Source organism: Sinohyriopsis cumingii, chromosome 4, assembly GCF_028554795.1.
Source record: "Sinohyriopsis cumingii isolate HCF-2022 chromosome 4, ASM2855479v2, whole genome shotgun sequence".
NCBI classification, from domain to species: Eukaryota; Metazoa; Mollusca; class Bivalvia; order Unionida; family Unionidae; genus Sinohyriopsis; species Sinohyriopsis cumingii.
Genome location: NC_142964.1, coordinates 27,680,514 through 27,704,818, shown reverse-complemented (window position 1 = coordinate 27,704,818; position 24,305 = coordinate 27,680,514). Strand labels below are relative to the sequence as shown.

The following is a 24,305-nucleotide window of genomic DNA, read 5'->3' as shown; positions in this document are numbered from 1 at the left end:
GGACATGAAATGTGAGGAGACTGTGGAAGAAGAAGTGATCATGATGAAGTCAAGATGGCCAGAACAAGAAGCCCATTTAGTCTCCTGTTTTGCCAAACACTTGGTCGACAAAATGACGGAATTGATCAAGAAAAATTGTTATGGATGTCAAAACGATCATCCCAGTCAAATTCAACACGATAAATGCCTGATGTTGAGCCAAGAAGAAAAATTGGACGAGTATCTGGACGAAGCTTGGAGTCTCATCTCGAACAAAGACGTGTTGCACCAGTGGTATAAAGACTTGCGTGAACATTCTTGTCCACCATTAACCACTCAAGAGATCCATCGTATCGAAGCTCTCCTAAATCAGAGTGAGGAAACAGAACGAATCACCGTTTATTCGTCAGACATTTTCAAGCAAAAAGTCAGGATCGAATTGATGACTTATTATTACCTGTGAAGAAAAAACACAAATCAATGGATACCTGGGAACTTTATTACCTTTTGAACCACAGTTCGTATACGGCTTCTTGGAATCCTGTCGTCTGTGCTAAAGATGAACTCCCTCATCGCAAACCTAAAGACCATCAAGCTTACGTGATCAACACGGACGACAGTCATCTCCCAGGAACCCACTGGGTAGCCGTCTACTTTCCTCAAGAAGGATGTGTGGAATATTTCGATTCGTACGGATTGCCCCCTTTGGAAGACGATATCATCGACTTTATGAGAAGAAATGCTCAAACCACCCGATTCAATAATGTGAAATTACAAGGCACAGATTCCTTGGTGTGTGGACAGTACTGCGTGTATTTTCTGCATCATCGCAGCCTGGGCTATTCCTTAGAACATTTAGTGACTCATTTCGATCCTCGTTCTTCTGCTAGAAACGATGTGAAAGTAGATCGATGGTTTTGTGACCATTATGCTTATCTTTTGTCTCAAGCTAGGAAACGTAGTGTCCATCAATGGCCTAATGATTTCCAACAGTGGAAATCACAATTTCATTCACAACGTTGTCAGCCCTGTTTAAAGTAGATTGAGAAAAAAATGTTAGTGATTTGAAAAAATATGGTTTGATGTTATAGTGTTGGATTATTGTTAAAAATGTTAGAGTTGTTGTTTAGTGTTAAGTGATTTTTGAATAAAAATGTTGTGTTTTGAAAAAATGCCTTTGTGGTTTGTTTAGGTATAAGAATGTTGAATTGATGCTCTTTCATTTCTTACTATCCCTCTCATGACACTCACTGAACGTTGCGGCTCGAAAACCGTGTGGGGGATGTTTTCCTTCACGTCCGCGCTTTGACTATAAGAACCGGGGTTGTTTCCAGTCTAACCATCCATTGTCGACTCATCCTCCTACGAAGATGTGCTCCAAACTAGCCAAGCTCAACGAAGCCTACGTGAATTTGCATAGGGTCAGACACAGTCTGATACCGAAGCCAGAAGAAATAGAGAATGTGAGAATGTTAAAAATCACTGAAGACCTGATAGAAGAGCTCTTCAGAGAAGAAGTGAACAGGGAAAAAGAAGAATGGACAGAGAAGTACAGACTTCAAAAACAGCAGCAACAACAAGAACAGCAGCAGCAGCAGCAGCAACCTGAACCTGACAGAGGCTTTGTCGATTGCCGTATCGACACCAAAGAGTTCTTCTTCTCTTTCCGAAGAAGCAGACCTATTGCCAGAAAGTCTATCCTCAGAGGACATCGCATTCTTAGAAACTAAAAAAGAATGCCATAGCAAAACAAAAAACAGCCCTTTTCAGGGCTACCCAATACTCTAGAAAAGAAGTAATGATCCATTTGCCAATGTGTGTAGGTAGAGTAGTGTGAAAATAAACACTAACTCTTCATTGATAGTGAGAGTGTATGTGTTTGTGTGTTAGTAAGTGAAAAAATAGATTGATGTGTATAGTAGATTAAAATGATGTTAGTTTGTTTTTTGGGGGGTGCTTGAGGTGTATATTTGGGGTTAGATTGGATTGCCTTGCGTATGTGGATAGTCAATTGAAGTGATGGGTAGCATAAAAACGTGAGCGAGTGTTTCTTTTAGGTCGGCGCGTTGTTGTTGTTTTTTGGTCATGATCTAGGTAAGATGGATTTTATGTTTTTAGGGGATGTTTTCGTTCACGTCCGCGCTTTCAGTATAAATTGAAACTCGTTCGGCAGTCCAGCTACCCTTGTTGATTGATCAACACCAAATATGAACACGAGACTTGAGAAACTGTTGGAGCTTCATGTGCATCTGGAATATGCCAGGCGCATATTAAATGAACTGGCCGCGGAAGCCATTGTCGAGGAGGGAAGGATAAGAGAGGAGGAAAGAAGAAAAAAAGAAGAAGAAGAAGAAAGAAGATATAAAGAGGAAAGAAGAAACAAAGAAGAGGAGGAGGAAAAGGAGAGAAGAAATTTCAAAATCCCAGAGAGTGAAAATTGGGATTCTGAAGCGACATATCCTGCCTCTGCTCTCTCCCCCAAAAAGGTAAAAAGTAACTGGGGGATAAGATGTGTATGTGGCGCCAGGCCTGGAAGGTGCCACCATTAACCAGGTGCCCATGAAGTTCCAAACAAAACAGCCCTTTTCAGGGCTACCCAATACTCTAGAAAAGAAATAACTATCGATTTGCCAATGTGTGTAGGTAGAGTAGTGTGAAAATAAACACTAACTCTTTATTAATAGTGGAAGTGTATGTGTTTGTGAGTTTGTGTTTGTAAATGATGAAGTAGGTTGGTGTGAATAGTAGATTATGGGTTTCTTTATTGTTTCTTAGAGTATGTGGAGAGTATAGTTAGGGTTTGATTATATGAAATGAGAAAAGTGGGGATGTTTTCCTTCACGTCCGCACGTTGTTAGGTTATGATATAGGTAAGATCCATTTTATGTTTTAGGGGATGTTTTCCATCACGTCCGCGCTTTTTGTATAAGAACCCACAGTATTCGTGGTTCAAACCATTCTGCAAAGAATAAAAAAGAAGATGGCTTCAAACCACCTTAACAAAATGGAAAAATTGCAAAACGTCATGGACAATTTAGGAATGTTTGAGCAAATGTTGGTTAACCTAAACGAGGATCACTACTCATATAGTCCCCATAGAGTGAAGATGGAGATAAACAATTTACGAAAAATGAAGGTAATCATCAGTGATCTGTTAAAAGAAATAAAGGAGGAAAAGGAGGATGAAGAGGAAAGGATAAGGATGAGAGAATGGAATGAAAAAATTGAAAAAGAAGAAGAAAATGAAAAGAGGAAGAAAGAAGAGGAGGAAGAGAAGAAGAAAGAAGAGGAGGAGGAGAAGAAAAAAAAGAAAGAGAAGAAGAGTGTAGGAGATAAAATAAGAAGTTGGTGGAGGAAAAGAAGAAATTAGAAGAAGAAGAAGAAGAAGAAGAAGAAAACCCAAAGGCCCTTTTCAGGGCCAGCCATATTTCTCGAAAAGAGATAGTCTTTGAATTGCCTACCCCTTTTTTTTAAAAAAATTTTAAAAAATCCCATGTTAAATTCCCCTTGTCCGTAGATTGTCCCACGATTTATTCCCATGTTAAATTCCCCTTGTCCGTAGATTGTCCCACGATTTATTCCCATGTTAAATTCCCCTTGTCCGTAGATTGTCCCACGATTTATTCCCATGTTAAATTCCCCTTGTCCGTAGATTGTCCCACGATTTTTCGCCATGTTAAATTTCCATTGTCCGTAGATTGTCCCAAGGGGTTCTGTAATGCTAATTCCCATTGTCCGTAGGGTATCCCTTATTACTACTATCGTCCTAATCAAATTGTAAAGTAACTATTAAAATAGTTTAACAGCCTGTATGCACAATTATTATTTCATGCGTAACATTTTTTTTTAATTGTAATGCCTGTTCGTTGTTTGTTTTGTATTCTTAAGTTCATTATTTGTTGATCTTAAGTTTCAGTTTAATTTTTCTTCTATTTTGTAATGCTGCAAGTTTCTAAATATAAACGGTTCTCTTAAGAACATTCATTTATCCATTTATTTACTGGTCAAGGCCTTAGGAGCCTGTCAATCATCGAGTAACGGATGTTATCTTATCCATATACTGGGATCGAAACTTTAGATCTTAATAATGTATGCACCAAAGGTTACAATATCAAAACTGGTATTTTAAATTTTTACTTTTTATAATTTATATTTTACTGTGGTGGCTTACACTAAGATGAATACAGAAACGTTTTCTAGTGTTGTTTGGGTTTTTAAATAATATAAAATGACAGTATAGTGGCTTAGGGCTCATTGTTGCCATCAACTTACTTTGTATCTCTTGGGGGTAGGGGCTTTGATCGCTTTGAAAAATGAAAATAAGATTGAGTCGTGTGGCTGACACGTAATACATGCTATCTAAATTAAACATTATTGTAGGTGGTATGGTACTGGCTTAAAATATATTGGATGTACGTGGTTATGATGTTGAAATTTTGGCCGAAATAATAAAGAGAGTTGTTGCACGTGGTTAAAGATTTATCATGTAAATACTACTTGCTACTGGATGTCAAATTACCGGACCCAGAGCGTAAGTAGATAAGTCAGCTCAAAGTCTAACTTGAATTCCCCAAATCTAATGATTCTATATCTCCAAATTATTTCTGTCAGGGTTACCTCTGGTGACTGGTTTGCCGCTTTCACTACAGTAAAAACTGACAATACGATCTTCAGATATACACAAGTTTGACAAAGCTGGTTAAACAAGATTTAGATAAATTTAGGCCTGAACATTTGCATGTTGCAGAATAGACAAAGAAGATTAGGTATGTGTGGATAATCAGAATCAAAAATCAAACATCTAAAGTCATGTTTGCACATCCTTTACAGGACAGAAAGCAGGCATCAAATTTCCTGTTTGCACATCCATTACCGGACAGAAAGTAAGCATCTAATTTCCTGTTTGCACATCCTTTACAGGACACAGAGAAGCATTTAAAATCCTGTTTGCACATCCTTTACAGGACAGAAAGTAAGTATCGAAAATCACGTTTGCACATTCTTTACTGGACAGAAAGTTGGCATCTAAAATCCTGTTTGCTGATCCTTTACATGACAAAACGTAGTATCAGTAGAGACTGAAATGTTCATTTATTAATGGGTACCTCAGTAGTGTAAGACTTTATTAATTCACGTATAGCTAACATGCCTCTATGGTCTCCTGCAAAAGTACCCGGACGACACTTTTATCTTCAAAAAGGAACATTATTTTATTCGTTATGAGAGGGTACACATAGAACACCAAACTCGATACATTTTGGCACGTGCTCTTCGTGTTATTTTAGGCATAAGAAGTGTCGGAAAACTACCAAATTATTTGTCTTTGAGAAAAACAAACGTAATACCATTTTCTTCACCCACAATGTTCGAGTATTCCGTGTATCTTGTGCTGGTTTCATCTGCTTCACTTTATAAGTATAATCCTTTACACACAAAATGGTGACATATAAGCGAGCACGAGCCTTGTTTATTATGGGGCTCTGCGAAATATATCGTTTCCTTTCCGAAGAGACAACTGCGTCTTGTGTCTAGACTATATGGCATACAAACGAATACGTTACAAGCCGATATTATTTACATTTTGGTAGATATCGTGTAAAACGTACACTTGCTCTGATAAAAGTTCTTTTTAAAAAAAAATAGGCATGAGTGCATCACGGGGGCAATATCACCTTCCAAAAGACATTTGTAAGAAACCAGCTATGACATATACCAATAGATGTGTAGCGAAAATCTCTTCTCTGTACAATGTAATACCGTTGTTATAAAGGTCGCCGACCCCAGTATACCCTTAAAATGAGACGAAAAGACACAGTACAAGTTTGTCGGAAATTCAAGTAAATGTTTACCATCGAATGAATATATATATATATATATATATATATATATATATATATATATATATATATATATATATATATATATATATATATATATATCCTTTTATAGAAAATAACAGAGCTGAATGTTAACTTGTCATCTAAAATCTAAATTCACCGAGGTATAACAACGTTTAGAAAAACAAAATTTTTATATTGTTCCATAATCATGTTATATTAACCTTGATTTAATAACTATAAGTAACATCAGTTTTAAATTTGTTCAAACTTTGGGAAATTGTGTTACTAGACAATGATATGCTTATATATTAAAGCTTTAACTATATTATTGATTTATTATTGATTATATTATAGGGTTATATATTATTAATTTAATGTTATGGTTATATATTAATTTCTTCTCTTTGGTATGTTGTAAATATTGTAATCACAAATCGAGTTCGGAATTTTGAAAACAAAAGACTTACCAGTATTATACACACACTGCGGTTTTTATAGTTACCTTGCCTAACATTGTATGGATTGTAGGTTGTCTGGTCCTGGAACTCCTTATCTTTTAATTTGATTTTGTTGTATATAGCATAAATATTTGACGTTACTTTTTGATTACTCTCAGTAACTCTTGTTTTAAAAGGACCACGTGTTGTTGGATCCACGTATTCTGAAAAAAAGTAGATGCTAATTAAATTCAAATTGTAACGGTCCTTTAGCCGATGTCATTGTAGTCTAAAAACTGTTTAAATATTATATTTCATGGGTTTAGTTTTGTTTCGTTTAAAATATTCTTTTGCTTTACATTTCGGAAGTAAACGTGATGTCTGTACAATCATCTCTACCGGAAAGCCATCATCAAAAAGAGCGTTAAAAATGGTATGCTCTTAGGAGAAGAAAAGACGAGAAAAGCAGAAAAAATATTTTCCTAACACAGTTCATCCCAGTGCTTATTTCATCCACTATGCATTATTAAATGAGTTTAGTTTTAAGGTAAATATGTTGTGTTGTTTTGTTGTTGCTGTCGTGTTGTTGGTTTTTTTTGTTGTTGGGGGGGGGGGGTAATTAACTGAGAAAAGGGGTAAACAGATCTTCAAAGTGATTCGATAGTTTACTGTTAAAATGTCCTTAAGAATCATCTATCTTTATTTTAATTAAACCACATCAATAGCTGAAGAAGTACTAGTCAAAGGCTATACTTGATGATTTCTTTACTTAATATGATACCCATCGTGCAATATTCTGATACTATATTTGCTGCCAACTTTCAAACATAAATGGTTTTATGCAGCTTTATTTTTAAGTAGAGGAGAACCCAATCAGTAATCAACAGGAAATTGAACAAACTTACCGTACAGAAGAATGTTTTTTGAATCATATCCTAGTCTATTGGAGGACTCGCACGTGTACAGGCCATAATCGTCCTCCTCCAGGTTAAGAATCCGTAAGTAGAGCGCCACTGTGTGTTCGTTCTCCTTATATACATCTGTCCTATATTTCCAGTTTGTTGAGTGGTTGAAAACTGCGTTGTCACCTTTCTTCCATATACTGATGCTTTGTGGGAAGGACGTCACTAAGCACTCAAGCATCGCCTCCAGGCCACGGTACTGGCCGATACGATTTGTTCTCAACTCAACCTCAGGACCAACTGAAACAGCGTTCATATATTAGTGTACATAGCTAGCATTTGGACTCGTCATGATTATTAATTCTTGGTAAGTACTTAAATGACACTGCACAGTGAATATTAAGTCATTTTGCTGACAGTTCAGCCTTTCAAAACGGCGCCAGATAAACTAGGCAAGAACTTCACCGTGAGTTCATCTTTGACCATTGTTGACTTACACATATTCTTATCAGGCGTGTTGAAAGTTCATGACTGACAAACAAATGGAGGAAGTATACATGAAGACTAATTTTCATATGAGTCCATTAGACTCGATTAGAACATCCTCGGCCTTTTCTATCAAGTCGAGAAAGAAATTTCCAACGTACTGATAACTATATTCGGAATTACATTTGTTCACCAAATGTAAGTATATTCCTATATATATATATATATATATATATATATATATATATATATATATATATATATATATATATATATATATATATATATATATATATATATATATCTGAGGTATTGTATATAGGATTCACTTCAGTAGCGAACGGGAAACGGTTCATCGATGTTCCGATTGACATTTGACTGTGTACGTATTAGTTTGCATTTGACAGCCCTTGTTAGGTATTTGTGGAAAAGGTTATGAGTCAGTTCACCTGTTGTGTTAACACTTGGCAAATACCGTGTATTCATTTTGCGAGTGGTGCACAAGGTAAGATAGTTATTCATGTGTATACTGATATCAGGATATTTGTGAGAATTTTTGTGAATGGTCAATTTACTAAGGTTGAATTACCACCACGCTGAAACATATTTTGTAAATAAGCCCGTTTTATCATTTGCTGCTCTTGATTTACTTGCATTTTAATTGTTATCTAATTAGCATGGACTTATTTATCTTAGTGTAAAACAAGCTTACATATTATGATTGCAATCTGTATCGACTTTGGCACCTAGTCCTCCTTAAAACCAGCGATACCCCTAACCGCACAAGCGGACCTAATTTGATGCCAATTCACGAATATTTATCGCATACTCTGCAATAAATTATATTTTTAGTTACTGATATGTCCACCTGTGATCCTTTAACGTGCTTATATTACTTTACAATGTTATCGAGTTAGGTATTTCAAACTTACACTCGACGTCAACGGTTATATCTTTGGATACAGGTTCAGCAAGTCCGTTTTCCACTACACACTCGTACACGCCCACACAATAACGTGAAGTATTGTGAATAATCAGTACCTCTCCTTTTGTACCTATATCTGATTTGAGAAAAAAAAGTTACTGTATACAAACAATGTCTCACAACAACTAACAATGTTTTGCCTTATGATCGTTACTCAGAAGTAATGCAGTTACACTGACAAACCATCGCATTCTTGTACCCCCACCGCCATCAGTGGAATCATCCCTGAACAAACTAACCCAGGGATCTTAATGCAAAATCACTATCACATAAGTAATACGTTTTTCTACTAAGACTGTATATATGCTAAGTCTGGTTGGAAAATATCTACAAAATGTCTTTGCAATTTATAGAAGATAGAAAACCTGAAAGCACCACCTCTTAAGCCTGAAAATGTAAAGCAATTGTGAATGCAACACCCTTTAGAAAACGAAGTAAAATTAACATTGACGAGAAAAAGCATTGTTTCTTAAACATAAATATTTGTCAAACTATCATTAAATTATTAGCTCGAGGTAGATCACGCAATTCAAGTAACATGTAGAATATATATTTCAATTTATAAAATTAAGGTGAAGAAAGAGAAAGAAATGTTTGATTCAAGCACACATTCTTTAGCTTGCTGATCAGTTCTTCTGAACCAAGTGACAGACGGCTCTGGGTATCCAGTTGCATTGCACACCAGCTGTACAGTTTCTCCTTCCTCTACTACTATAGTATTAGGGCTTGATGTCGTTTCAATTATAATGGCTGGCACTGGAGAAGAAAATAAAAGGATATGCAACAGATGGCCTGTAATTAATCGACAAAGTACGAAAACGCTCTAATGAAAAAAAAAAAAAAAAAAAAAAAAAAATTGTCAGGAATAGATGACAATAGTGGAAACTAATCTGACACATATATATGTGAAGTAAGTTGTAAGTTGTATGTTTAGTACTCAAATGTGTTGTAAACAAAGTAAATTCGAGCAGCTGTGTCAGGTTTTTATTTGATATGGAAAGGTGTCTATTTATGGTATGAAAGATAGCTGAGACTTACGTATTGCTAGACATAAGGCAAGCAGATGTTGAACATTATTTATGATGTTTGTTAGTATTTGTCTATTATATAACATTATTCTTTGATGAATCTAGGTCGTGCAGCTAGGTATTAAACGTTTGTACAAAATTATATACAGACCCTTTTGAAGACGTTAAATCGTACAGCTAGGTGTTGAAACTTAGTACACAGTTATATACAGACCTGATGAGGATTTAAAATCATAGAGTTTGTAGACAGTTCTATGTGGACTCGTTCAGCAATCTGATTATTAGGAGCGGGTACCATGCAAAATATTCTAATACTGTATATCGCGGTATTTCTGAATATTCCGCAATACGAGCCACGGTAAACCGCAGTATTTCCAAGCATATCTGTATTTTTGTAACTCCTGGTCATCATTTTGTTCAATGCTTGTAGTTTGTATTCATGGTTGTACATTGTACAGAAAATGTTTAGTTAGACCTTGGCAACATGACCGAACATGACGTATCCGTTTACACTTACTAATAATAATTTTAATAATAAGATATAATGGGGCCCTTTGATTAATTTCTCATTGGATGATGGGGCTTGGATTGTTTTAGTATAATTCAGTAACTCTGCATTGGTTTAGCTAGGTCACATGAATAGGCAATTTCGAGGCCAAATGAGTAGAAAGATCCGTCAAGTGGGATTTTTGTGTGAAATATAATCTTAATATAAGGCGTGTATAAGGAATGAACTGAGCAATCAAATTCATTCCGATCTGAGGATCATACTCATTTTGTGTGTTCCTCTCTTAAGTCTGCACTCGTGTGTTATGTTGTACTTAGATCTTATTCCAGAGAAAAAAGCAACAAAAATATTTATTTGGAAAATGCAGTGGAAGTAGAAAGTGGCCACTATTTGAACTATAATTATATTCTGGAAATGTTGTTAAATATTCATAAGTGTTCTGGACCCCGAAATCTTAACAATGTCACTATTCTTGGCGGTCCAGTATGTTTAAAGTTTTGGCATTTATACGGAATGTTTACTTTTTTGGGGGTTTTCATCGAACTGCTTAGGATTATTTTCTATTCACTTTATTAAATTGTAAGTTCCTCTCATATGTTTTACATCTTTGATAATTAAATGATTTGCTAAGTTTAATAACACATGTTAGTTTTGCCTCTTTCGTTTACTTAGCTTGTGACCATAGAGTTGTAACATGAATTGAAGGCTCGTCCGGCATGCTAATTGTAGATATATTTCAGAGAAATATTTCTGTTAGGATTCTATGGTCACAAGAGATCTCTGCCCGTGAATTAAAACAGGTTGTGTTATCCTCATGTGACATAATTATCTCCAAAATTAATCAGAACTTCTTCAGATGGTCCCAGGAGCGTGTTCTGTCGTAGTGATGCTTCGGACACGTTGAGTCGGTCAAACACATTCGGATTCTGTATCTGCTATTAAGCCGTCATGTGTTTTTTAACGCTATGAACCCGTGTCGAGACAAGCTGAAACGCATTGTTTTGCACTGATGTGCGACGCGAACAGAATCCACGCCGTGCCATGAACTGCATCTGTAGTCAAAGTGAGCGACGACAACGTTGATTGACCTCCCGACGACATAAATTACAGTAATCGTTGTTGTTTCGCATGCGACTGTGAGAATGTGGATATCTCCCAGGACGACTTGATGAATATAACCCGACCATGATATGATGCTGTTGCTGATGCATTTGTGCATTCAGCGTTCCAAATTGTTTCGTAGTCAGTGCCACTCTAAGATAGCACAACTCTAAGTCTAGCGCAAAAAATAACTTTTTTGACGCTTCTGCAAAATCCAACAATGCGTAACACTGGAATCTTACATGCAATGGGGGGGGGGGGGGGGGCGGGGTAATTTGTAATCGACGTATGACAACTATTATTTTGTTCTCCGCATTGATGTCTTGCACATTCAGCTGATGATCTGACTATCATTCTGGCTGCATGTGGATCAGCGGATGTATCTTGTGCAGCTATTACTGTGATAAGTGATGTTTTATTCTCATTATTTATGGTATTCTTGACAAACAACATTGACGGACTGCAAAAATAATCATTGCTTTATCCAACTAGTGCATATTCCATTTTAGGCAAAGCCGTCTCGTTCCATCTTCCAGTACTGGTTACCATCCCTTTTCATCAGAGTCCCTCGAATTCAATTGTGGCTTCGACTAAAGAAAGTGTCTGATAGAGTCTTGAACATCGACTCTATTCTTCCAAGGTCATTTAGAGCGGATCCTATAGGATATATATATATATATATATATATATATATATATATATATATATATATATATATATATATAAAAAATAGATAATTTATTTCTATATTAACGCGTTCACACGTTCATCTAACTATGCTATCACTCGTACCAATTCAGTTGCATAATTAAATGTGCGGTTATATTTCAAACGGATTGTTCAAGCGCTGAGTCACTAGACACCAACACAGGCGCCAAAATGAATTGTTTAGCAAGCGGAAGTCATTTAGAAGATATTGTTCTAACCGGACCGGCAAGAAAGTCACCTAGGTCATTGTCTTAAACTGCGCGGTATACCGGCAAGAGCGAATATATTTATTTCGTTGTGATGCACGATTGTCATTATGTATTTTCTTGTGTTGTCGATGATTAATTGCCAAGGTGAGTGATATACAAATTCACCTTAAATATAACGGAACGTAAATCAAGCAGATGTCCACCTTGGTCCTTCAGCGACAACTTCATCGTGATGTTGTGTTCCTTTTGCACGGCAAATAAATCCTGTTTGTTGATGGGTGCGACCAAAATTAGGTCAACATGCGACACGTCATGGACACAAAAAGTGTAATAATTACGCGGCTTGATGCCTTTGTGATGGTTGATAACTGCCTCCAATTGCGTTACATGCTAGACTGACCGCAGCCGTCAAAGCCATACTGACGTTAAACGGTTCGACATGAAAACCACAGGGCACGCCACAATCTACAACGTTGAAAGAATTATTGTAGCATAGTATCGGGAATTTCACAATTTCATCCACCACAACAACTTATAGTTAGGATATGGGGGTAAAACAGAAGCTGTGTTGACAGTGTGCAAGTCGGAAAGCTTTATTAATTTCTCATAAATCTGTGCAAGTGGATATTTTGGCGACCACTGCAAGGTTCTTTACGAAGACGCACCAAGTCAGCTTAGTAATATTCGGTAAACATTTCAACAACAGCACTGGTTTTTGGTTCGTGAACTTCTAACGCAATCTTGGATTCTTTACATGCGATGAACTTGATCGTCATTGAATTCCTCTTTGATGCCTTCGATTGAATTCATACGCGCCTGTATGCCGACCATGTGCCAATCAGGCTTCCATCGGGTTTCGTTTATCTTGCAAACCTAAACTTAGTAGCCAAACCCACAAACGGGTTCGGACGAAGGTTTTGCCTTTACACGCACATGTGTCAACGCTATTTTAAGCACGCACCAGAGCATCGCTCTTATGGCTCATGGAAATATGTTCAAATTGTTGTTTAGTTGTACTCATGAATAGCATCGTGGAGGTAACCGGTGTTGTATTCTTGAAAATAAACCTCACTGCAGTGTTAATTTCTTGCAACAGTCGTGTTACCATCATGGAATAATCGCGATAATGAATATCATTAATCAATCGTGCATCAGCGCGCGCTATACTTCTACTTGCATGATGCATTAACGCAATAAATAGCTTTCAGATCCCCGTGGCTTCATTGATGAGGACTAAGAAGTGTTACCGGCCAACAATGAACCAATGCATGTTTCCAACATGTCCACGTCGGAAAGCCCTTGATCGGTACACTGGTGGTCTAGCGTTGATTTCTTTTGATTGCTTTCAGATTTCTTTGCCAAACAGCCCGCTTTGTACATGCGCGTTAATCCCCATTTCCAGTTGTTTCATCGACAGTATAATCGCTCAAGGAAGACAGGGCGGAAAAGGTCTGAGGTATTAACCACTGCCTAACGGTGGCCACGGCGTGGAGGCGAAAGAGGAATTTACAGAATCCACCTGATGTTTTTTTTTTTTTTTTTTTTTTTTTTTTTTTTTTTTTTTTTAAAGCTACAATCTGATTCCTCGCGAATTACGATAGGTGATTTCGTTCTGATGCTAAAGTTACCGCTTTTTGCTCCTGGTTTCAAATGATCATGCGAATTATGAAACTTATTCGTTGAAAACATAACTGAGTTTAATACGAATCAGCTGATGTGCCTCGTGGATACTTTTAAATGTGCACCATCAGCTCATTCTGCAAAGTTGGTACAACGGTCGCTTAGAGTTTTACTTCTACTGGTTAATCCCCACAGAGAAGTTCTTGGAGCATATTCTACATTTATTGAACACCACAAAATTAAAATTAGCTGCAGACATGCCAGCCTTCATTTTGATTAAATCATCTAACAATTTAAATGTACGAACGATTTTTAGGACATCAATTTATGTACGAAATGATAATGCAACCCAGGATGTGCATACCGTTTCACACTTTACTATATAACATCGCAACGGGGCTCATACATGTCTTAGTCCTTGATGAATTGCAGGTGACATAGGTGGATACACTATAACGTACCAGCACCACTCTTGCAATTACATTCATGGCACATTAAAGCTATGTAGCGGCTTTGATGGCTTCGTTAGATATCAATACCATATACAGTGAACTGTTTAAAATCACCAGTAATATAATTTCATACTATTTTATGTTACTTTTGCGGCAATAATTGTTTTGCTCACATACGTAGGTGAGACCGTCCTTGACGGTAATATAACAAGGACGTTTTTGCTTTTGTCCCTGCGATGGTACGATTTTAGTTTTGCGTAGTCGTTATGCTTATTTCTTGTTTCAATGGAACTAGTAAATATTTGAGAGTTAGAATTACTCCTCGATCAACAACCTGGACAACTGCAACATGCTGTCAACCCGTGATATGGCAGGATACGCTAAATTTAATCATTCAGGACAAGCATCTATGATTCAGACGTGTATTTGATGTGATATCGGTAATCTTTGTGAATTATGAGCCGTTATCGCTGGCGCTCAACGCTGACTAGAATTCACTCGCAGACACATGCATAATGTTCTTTTTTATCACTAGATCTTTAATCGCTGGTGACTCCATCTCGTCAGTGCCAGATTGTTTCACTACTGACGACTGATATCCCGTGGATGATAAAACAATGGAATTGGCATGTTGGGATATTTCACCTAATGCAGTTTGAACAATTCCTGCTGAAATTTACTAGTGTTGGTTTTCAAGAAAGAGCATTCACGTCGTCATGGGTCTATGTACGCAGAAACGTTTTCATGGACGTTTATGGAATACGTTTGCGCATGTCTTAACACTGAACTTGATCTGATAACAGGCCAATAGATGTTTTAACTGCTTTAAGTTTTCGTCTGTGACAGGGAAATTGTTATTGACTTCATTATAACAGTACGCGTAATTTCAACATCACTCATGCGGAGAATCGCGAGAGATAGAGGGGGAGGTTGCTCTTGTTTCCCGCACACAATCACGTGAGTTTTTTACAGCAAGAGCCACGTGAGAAATATTTCTAGTTTGAATCAAGCAAGCTCCATTAGGATTATCACGTTAAATATATAATACTGTTCCTAATGTTCGGGCTTCCGCGTATTTCCACACCATGGAAAGAAACTGATACGTCTGTGATTTTATGTTTCTGTTTCTCATCTCTTCGGCGTGTCTGAGTTTGCGTTAACGCACTCAAATCCTGGTTGTAACACAAATTGATGGCTTGTGGTTCTATTAGCAGAGCCTCCGCCGCCATTTTAATAAATATGTCGATGAGGCACAAGTGCATCGTTGCATCAGTGGTGCTGTTAACATCATCAAGAGATTATTATTACCGTTATATTATTTCACTTTGTTGAAATCTGCGGCTCTGTGGTGTGACTGTTATTGCACATGTTTGATTCTCTTATCACCGTATGCTGTATCGTCAGGTGTTATTACTTTGTTTCCGCACGTACCTTTGAAAGTGTAATCCTGGAAGATAAAATACTATTCGGCAATAAGAATAACTAATCTGCGACACGGACGCGGACAACCATTGATCTTCCTTTGTTAGATCTCCTTCTCACAATACATTTTGCGTGAAAAATTTAATCGCAAGTTGCATCGGCGTATGTTTCAGGAAGTTAATCCTATGTTTGTAGTTAATACACAATGATGGCCCCCTCGTTGGTCAACTCTATTAATAAATCTTGAAGAGGCATAAAACGCATTAGCACAATTTGAATCAATTCGCGTTTGTTATGTATGATTCAACAGCACCATCTTGATATACGCGTAGTTGATTTTATCGACGCCCAAACCACGCCGGGATGACCGTATGAACCAGTCGCAGTAAACCTATAATGATTGATCTCTTCAAATCCATTCACATCCATTGATAACAAAAGAAAGAAAATAATCATTCGTTTGGTGCTCGTTGGAAAGCTATCAGACACCAAGGTTGCTTCAAATCACTTTTTGGTGTATGTGATATCTCACTAATATATAACAGGTGGTAAATATATATCTTTTTTGAGTTATGTTTCTAATGTGTATTCCTCAATGTTCTGTGTTAGGGACTCTTTTTGTGATATTTATCAAAGACTTAGCTTTCTTTCCAGTGCAATTATAACACTAATAATTCTGCTGACGATTCTATGGTTCAGATTTGTCTTGTGTCAACAATCAAAACCTTCTTAGCAACTGCACTGAGCAGAACACCAGCTGGAATTAATATATCAATCACCTATTTACAATGGTCTTCAAAAGAACTACTCATTAAAAATGACAGCCCAAATTTGTACCTCACCGGTCTCTTGAACTTTATTTTTTCTGATATATACTATCACTGCTAGACTACAGCCGTACCACTGATAGACTACAGCCGTACCAACAGAGGCAATACCTCAAATTTTAATATATCCAGGACTGAAAAACTTCATAAAATGGTAGCGTGAATAATTCGGAAAATTCCTAATCAACTCCCTCGAATATTATGCTTTGAAAACAAAATTCGCATTTTACAGGAATCATAGCATATTCATTTGTAAACAATCTTTCTCCAAATAATACCTCTAACCCAACGTAACTAAATATTAAGCGAATTCTCAGATCGACAATTCAAATTTCGAGAATGAGAAACAATCATTTAAATAAAGCCTTTTTACTATATATCAGCACATACCTCTGGCATTGGCTACCCCATGGAAATTTATTTCAAATTCCACTGCTTCATTTAAAATGTCGTCAAGAAATTCTTTTTACTAAAATACCGTTGCATAAAATATGAACAAAAATGTACGTGGGATTCGTTGCCACGTACAGCGTTACCTGGGGATGTATAGTTTCAGCTTTATTTAAAAATACTGAGTTCGGTGTACCCACTGCATCACGTAGAAGTTGCCGACTGTAAAAAAAAAAAAAAAAAAAAAAAAACTTTGACCTCAAGTTCTCTGGCCGTGGTGGTGACCATAGCCAGTGTACGTATAGCCCAAAAAGTATCTCTATATTGTCACAATACATGTACGCTTTGTCAGGGATATGTACACTTTACGGATGGTTTGATGAACAAAACAAAAAGTCTGTTAGCAAAAATATCTTATACCAAGTTCAGCACAACTAAATCAGGTAATGGTTGTTTCTCAAAACATAAAATCAGTAACCTATACAGGCGACTTCCTGAACAAACAGAAGTCATGCATAACAAAATATCTTAGAACGGGCTCTTCCTAATCAAAATAGGTATTGACTGTGTGTTGGAAATTAGGGCCTAACCGAGTGGATAATTTTGACCGAGTACCGAATCCGAGTATTTGGATGTACTAATTGCCAGAACCAGGCACGAACCGAGTAGTAGGTGCGACTCCGGAGAGTACCGTTTATTTGATTCATGAAGTCCAATGGAATGTTAACTGTTTGTGTAATTATAATTTATTTTTAACTAAATTATTATGTTTTAAATTTTTTTTTTAAAAGTTCGATATTTATTGAATTATTTCTTGTAACCATTTGTGCGCGTATTATTTGCCGAGGTGAATACTTCCGAATAGTACCGAAAAACGGGATATTCGGCCGAGGCGAATGTCCGAGGCGATTTCCGGTTAGGCCCTATTGGAAATGACATACACAAGTATCATTTACGGAATTCAATTATATGTCGCAGGCATTAAATGGGGAGTAGTATTCGAGTTCCGATTATCAGGGGAGAGGTTCATTAACGAACATTCTTATTGCTGTATGATAATTTTCCTGTGCAGTTTATTTTTCTTGTGTAAGAAATTAATGCGTAGTGAAACCAATTCATGTGCGGGGTAATATGAATCATTGTATTTGTTCTTAACCGTGTCTCGTTTATTACACGACTAAGTCATTATACCTTTGCTATTCGCGGGGAAATAGTACTGCAGTCCATGGTGGTGGAATTGGCTCATTCATTATGAGGGACTAAACGTTTTGGGCTAATTGATCTGTGAGATAACGAGACTAGGAAGAACAGACGAATGGCGATCGTTCCTTCACAACTGGTCGAAAGTACGGACCACTGACGATCGTTTCTTCACAACTGGTCGAAAGCTATGGAATCGGAAATCTCTCATCATCGTCGGCATTATGAATAGGTTTGATGCAATGCCTCTATATGTATAAGAATTTAATTCAATGTGTGTGTGTCTGTGTGTGTGTGTGTGTGTGTGATTTAGGTTTTTAACATATCTTTGGCAGTTATAGTCATATCGCTACGATGTCCGCAGTGAGGCTGTTTATAGTGATGTCTTCTAGTACTGAAACATCATGCCGCAAGCATTCAACATCATATCCCACCCAGTCACCTTATCCTGATACCATGCCGACCAGTCCTAACACTAACCTCTTAATTCTTAGGCAGCTACTAGTACCATGTTTAAAAGTCTTTGATATGACTCGGTGGGGGTTCGAACCAAGGCCTTCCGCATCCGAGGCGTACGATCTAACCACTCTGGCATCGGAGTGGTTTAATTTAATGTCATTATATCTGTAAAAATGAAATTTAAAATTTATATTTTATAATCGAAAATCTGTGATACATCCGTCATGCTATTTATGCCATACTTGTTTATTAATTTCATAGTCATGATAGCATGATGATAGATTCAAAAGTCGACCATACGTGTTTAAAATTTCATATATTGATCATACTTAGCGCCATACTTTGGTCATATCCGTTCACATAGAGGATCATTCGTGTTTATTTGTTGAAATTCATTGTTTTGATATGGTTCTATTTAGGAACAATATCCGTTTTATATCCATTGCTGAACGTTCTGCGCATGATTAATCAAGTTTTGTATAAATTAAAAAATAGTTTACTTTCCTAAAATACGAAGTGAAAAATTAAAAATAACTTACAGTATGGTGAATTGAATTCTGAAGTCCTAAATAGTTCTATTAAGTCCAAAAGTATCGAGTAATCCAAATAGGTTCAAATGGCATTGCAAATGATTGCCAGGAATGTGCTGCTCTATTAACAGTACAAAAGAGTCACTATGATACAATCTCAAAATATCTTTGAATGAATTCACGGTATTTCCAATACAGCTATAAACTCAAATGTCTTTAAATGAATTTACAGTAACTCTGTACAGCTATTATTCCAATTAAGCTGAATATTTCTATAAGTCCAAAGAATGATCAAATTAAATAAATGAATTGAAAATCATCTCAATATAACCTAATGAATTCCAAGAATGGTAGTGCTACTAAGAATGTCTAATCATGCATAACAGTTCTCTTATATATATATATATATATATATATATATATATATATATATATATATATATATATATATATATATATATATATATATATATATATATATATGAGTGTTGTCTTGCCTTTCAAGACACTCCTAACCTCCATTCCCATCAATAAATGTTTAAGTCAATTACAGAACTTGAAACTTATGAATCGATCTACGCACTAGTAGAATGGTTCTTTCTACATTATTACCCCATTCATCTAGCAAAACAGTATTTGAAATATACTCAACTAAATAACCTTTGCAGACTACGATCATGAATGATAATACACATAATATACATATAAAATATACAGCTAGGTATAAATGTTAGAAAATAACAACATACAGACCCGTTTAAGACTACACTACATATATGTATTAATGTTAGAAAATAACAATAACAATAACAATAACAATATACAGACCCGTTTAGGACTAGACTACAGCTAGGTGTTAATGCTAATACGTAACTGAATCCGGACTTTTTGAGGAGTCTAATCGTACAGTTAATTGTAAATATTGGTACGTAACTGAATCCGGATTTTTTGATGAATCAAATCGTACATTAGTTGTAAATGTTGGTACGTACCTGAATCCGGACTTTTTGAGGAGTCTAATCGTGCATTAGTTGTAAACATAGGTACGTAAATGAATTTGGACTTTCTGAGGAGTCTAATCATACAGTTAGTTGTAAATATTGATACGTAACTGAATCCGGACTTTTTGAGGTGTCTAATCGTACAGTTAGTTGTAAATATTGGTACGTAACTGAATCCGGACTTTTTGAGGAGTCTAATCGTACAGTTAGTTGTAAATATTGTACAGCTCGGTGTCAATGTTTGTACGTAACTATATCCGGACTCTTTGACGAACATGATCGTTCAGCTAGGTGGTAATGTTAGTATGCAACCATATGCGGACTTTATGTGTTTGAGTGGTAAATGGGGGCTGGGAAAAGGGTTGGAAAAAAAGACATAAATAGAGTCGTTCACCTGTGTACTTTCCTTTAAAACTTCCATAATGTGAAATATTTATAACCTGACTTTTTTCGTTAAATTTCTTTGATATGTACAGCACGTACTTAAAAGTATTCTGTAAATTACACGTTTTTTTTCAAACACATAAACGCAATCGCTATGTTCATTAGGGGGCAAACATTATCCGCTGAAACTGGCGTCAATTATTCATCCATTCCGACACTAACTTCCACACACGGAAAGCAACTTCCGTTGTAGTGTAGCTTGCTTTTAAGCCTACTTCATGAGAAGTAGAACTTGAGTTTTGTTAAAGCATTGCAATTTCATAGGCTATTGATGTATGCGTAAGGGTACATCAGCACGTGAAAGAACATGATCCTGCGAGAATAAGAATCAAGTACCTAGGCCAAAAACACGATGGATGACTCTGCCAAGATTCAAACAAGTTTGCTCGAATAAAAACGATTTAAATACAGTGACGTAAATATACAAGTATAACGACAATCACTTATAACTTATAATCCAAGAAGGACAAATACTAGCAAGGAAGTATAACGAAATACACTTTTAATCTAAAATGAACAAATAGTAGTAAGGAAGTATAAAGACATACACACATAATCCAAGAAGGACAAATACTAGTAAGAAAGTGTAACGAAATACACTTATACTTCAAGAAGGACAAACACTAGTAAGGAAGTATAGCGAAATACATGCATAATCCAAGAAGGACAAATATTAGTAAGGAAGTACAACGAAATACATGCATAATCCAAGAAGGACAAATACTAGTAAGGAAGTATAACAAAATACACCTATGATCCGAGAAGGGCAAATACTAATAAGGGATTACAACGAACTACACTTATAATCCAAGAAGGACAAATACAAGTAAGGAAGTATAACGAAATACACTTATGATCCAAGGAGGGCAAATACTAGTTAGGGATTATAACGAACTACACTTATAATCCAAGAAGGACAAATACTAGTAAGGAAGTATAACAAAATACACTTATGATCCAAGAAGGGCAAATACTAGTAAGGGATTATAACGAACTACACTTATAATCCAAGAAGGACAAATACTAGTAAGGAAGTATAACAAAATACACGCATAATCCAAGAAGGACAAATACTAGTAAGGAAGTATAACAAAATACACACATAATCCAAGATGGACAAATACTATTAAAGAAGTATAACGAAATACACGCATAATCGAAGAAGGACAAATACTAGTAAGGAAGTATAACAAAATACACACATAATCCAAGAAGGACAAATACTATTAAGGAAGTATAACGAAATACACACATAATCCAAGAAGGACAAACACTATAAAGGAAGTATAACAAAATACACGCATAATCCAAAAAGGACAAATACTAGTAAGGAAGTATAACAAAATACAAACATAATCCAAGATGGACAAATACTAGTAAGGAAGTATAACAAAATACACATATAATCGAAGATGGACAAATACTGTTAAGGAAGTATAACGAAATACACGCATAATCCAAGATGGACAAATACTATTAAGGAAGTATAACGAAATACACACATAATCCAAGAAGGACAAATACTATTAAGGAAGTATTACAAAATACACACATAATCCAAGATGGACAAATGCTAGGAAGGAAGTATAACAAAATACACACATAATCCAAGATGGACAAATACTAGTAAGGAAGTATAACAAAATACACACATAATCCAAGATGGACAAATACTATTAATGAAGTATAACAAAATACACACATAATCCAAAAAGGACAAATACTATTAAGGAAGTATAACGAAATACACACATAATCCAAGAAGGACAAATACTATTAAGGAAGTATAACAAAATACACACATAATCCAAGATGGACAAATACTATTAAGGAAGTATAACAAAATACACACATAATCCAAGATGGACAAATACTAGTAAGGAAGTATAAAAAAATACACACAAAATCCTAGATGGACAAATACTAGTAAGGAAGTACAACAAAATACACACATAATCCAAGAAGGACAAATACTATTAGGGAAGTATAGCGAAATACACGCTTAATCCAAGATGGACAAATACTATTAAGGCAGTATAACAAAATACACACATAATCCAAGAAGGACAAATACTAGTAAGGAAGTATAACAAAATACACGCATAATCCAAGAAGGACAAATACTAGTAAGGAAGTATAACAAAATACACACATAATCCAAGATGGACAAATACTATTAAAGAAGTATAACGAAATACACGCATAATAAAAGAAGGACAAATACTAGTAAGGAAGTATAACAAAATACACACATAATCCAAGAAGGACAAATACTATTAAGGAAGTATAACGAAATACACACATAATCCAAGATGGACAAATACTATTAAGGAAGTATAACGAAATACACACATAATCCAAGAAGGACAAATACTATTAAGGAAGTATAACAAAATACACACATAATCCAAGAAGGACAAATACTAGTAAGGAAGTATAACGAAATACACACATAATCCAAGAAGAACAAATACTAGTAAGAAAGTATAACGAAATACACGCATAATCCAAGATGGACAAATACTATTAAGGAAGTATACCAAAATACACGCATAATCCAAGAAGGACAAATACTAGTAAGAAAGTATAACGAAATACACGCATAATCCAAGATGGACAAATACTATTAAGGAAGTATAACAAAATACACGCATAATCCAAGAAGGACAATACTTAAAATTTTTGGCCTAAGCATAAAGACAGAAAATAGTGAACACTGACTTCTTTTCTTGGTACATTATGCTCCATTCAATTACCTGTCTAATTTTATTTTATCATTCGTCTTCTTACGAATGTAACTGAAATAAAAGCAATTAATTTGAAATATGTCTCTGATGAATAACAGGTGTCCTTTAAGCGATATGTTTGTTATTCTTTTACGTTTAGATATATTTGTCTGTATATATTACATTTAGATATATATGACAGCATGCAATACTTTTCATATATATATATATATATATATATATATATATATATATATATGTGTGTGTGTGTGTGTGTGTGTGTGTGTGTGTGTATGTGTGTATGTGTGTGTGTGAGAGAGTAAGTATTACTTTTACATATATTTATTAGTATGCATTACTTTCGTCCAATGCTAAAATGAATTTAAGTATTTTTTTCCTTCCTCCTATGGTTTTATGGGAGAACGCACACTTGAAACCGCCCTACAGTTGATTTTATTTGCTGCTTTTTTAAACAAATACGCTTTCTGTGAAATGCATAGATTTCATATTACATATGTCTACATGCATTTATATTGTTTTATAATAACACAAAGTTTTAACAGTACATACACCTTGCCTGTATTGTTTTATATTACATACGTTAATTTTCTTCAGACACGTATAGAAGTAATCCGCTTGCTTTGTCCTGACATCTCGTGATGGAATGGAACTTTCATGCAAAACGAAAATAAACTCAGTTCAGTTTTCGTTTTCTACATTCTATATTGTTATTTTCAAAGTCTTAAATCATGCCTCTTCAATGCATCTGTAATACATTCTTTTTGCAAATATTTGTAATCCAGTCATGATCCATGGGTATTACATGGTAATGCCAACACAACCGCTTATTTAATCAGAGCATGGTTTTCAATTGGCATTCCCGTTAAGGGAGTTTGTTTTGATGATGTTGCAAACCATTTTCTCCGAAAAATTATTTTAATTCTCTTGTGCTTATTAGGGTATTTTATAGTTTCATGTCCTGAAAAAACAGAAATCTGACATCTCATTTACCTTATGTATTAATGACACAAATAGAGACGAAATGAACCAT

General features: G+C 35.6%; 1 protein-coding gene across 1 annotated transcript in view; it reads right to left on the bottom strand.

Moving 5' to 3' along the window:
• Window positions 1-4,437: 4,437 nt before the first annotated feature.
• LOC149800855 (protein amalgam-like) overlaps window positions 4,438-24,305 on the bottom strand; it is a 48,859-nt gene continuing 28,991 nt past the window's right edge. The window contains exons 4-8 of the mRNA XM_089954227.1: window positions 9,239-9,385; window positions 8,577-8,705; window positions 7,162-7,458; window positions 6,322-6,480; window positions 4,438-5,769 (exon numbers count right to left, since the gene is read on the bottom strand). Coding sequence (XP_089810353.1) covers window positions 5,648-5,769; window positions 6,322-6,480; window positions 7,162-7,458; window positions 8,577-8,705; window positions 9,239-9,385 — 854 coding nt within the window. The 3' untranslated portion in view covers window positions 4,438-5,647. The remainder of the gene's footprint in view (window positions 5,770-6,321; window positions 6,481-7,161; window positions 7,459-8,576; window positions 8,706-9,238; window positions 9,386-24,305) is intronic.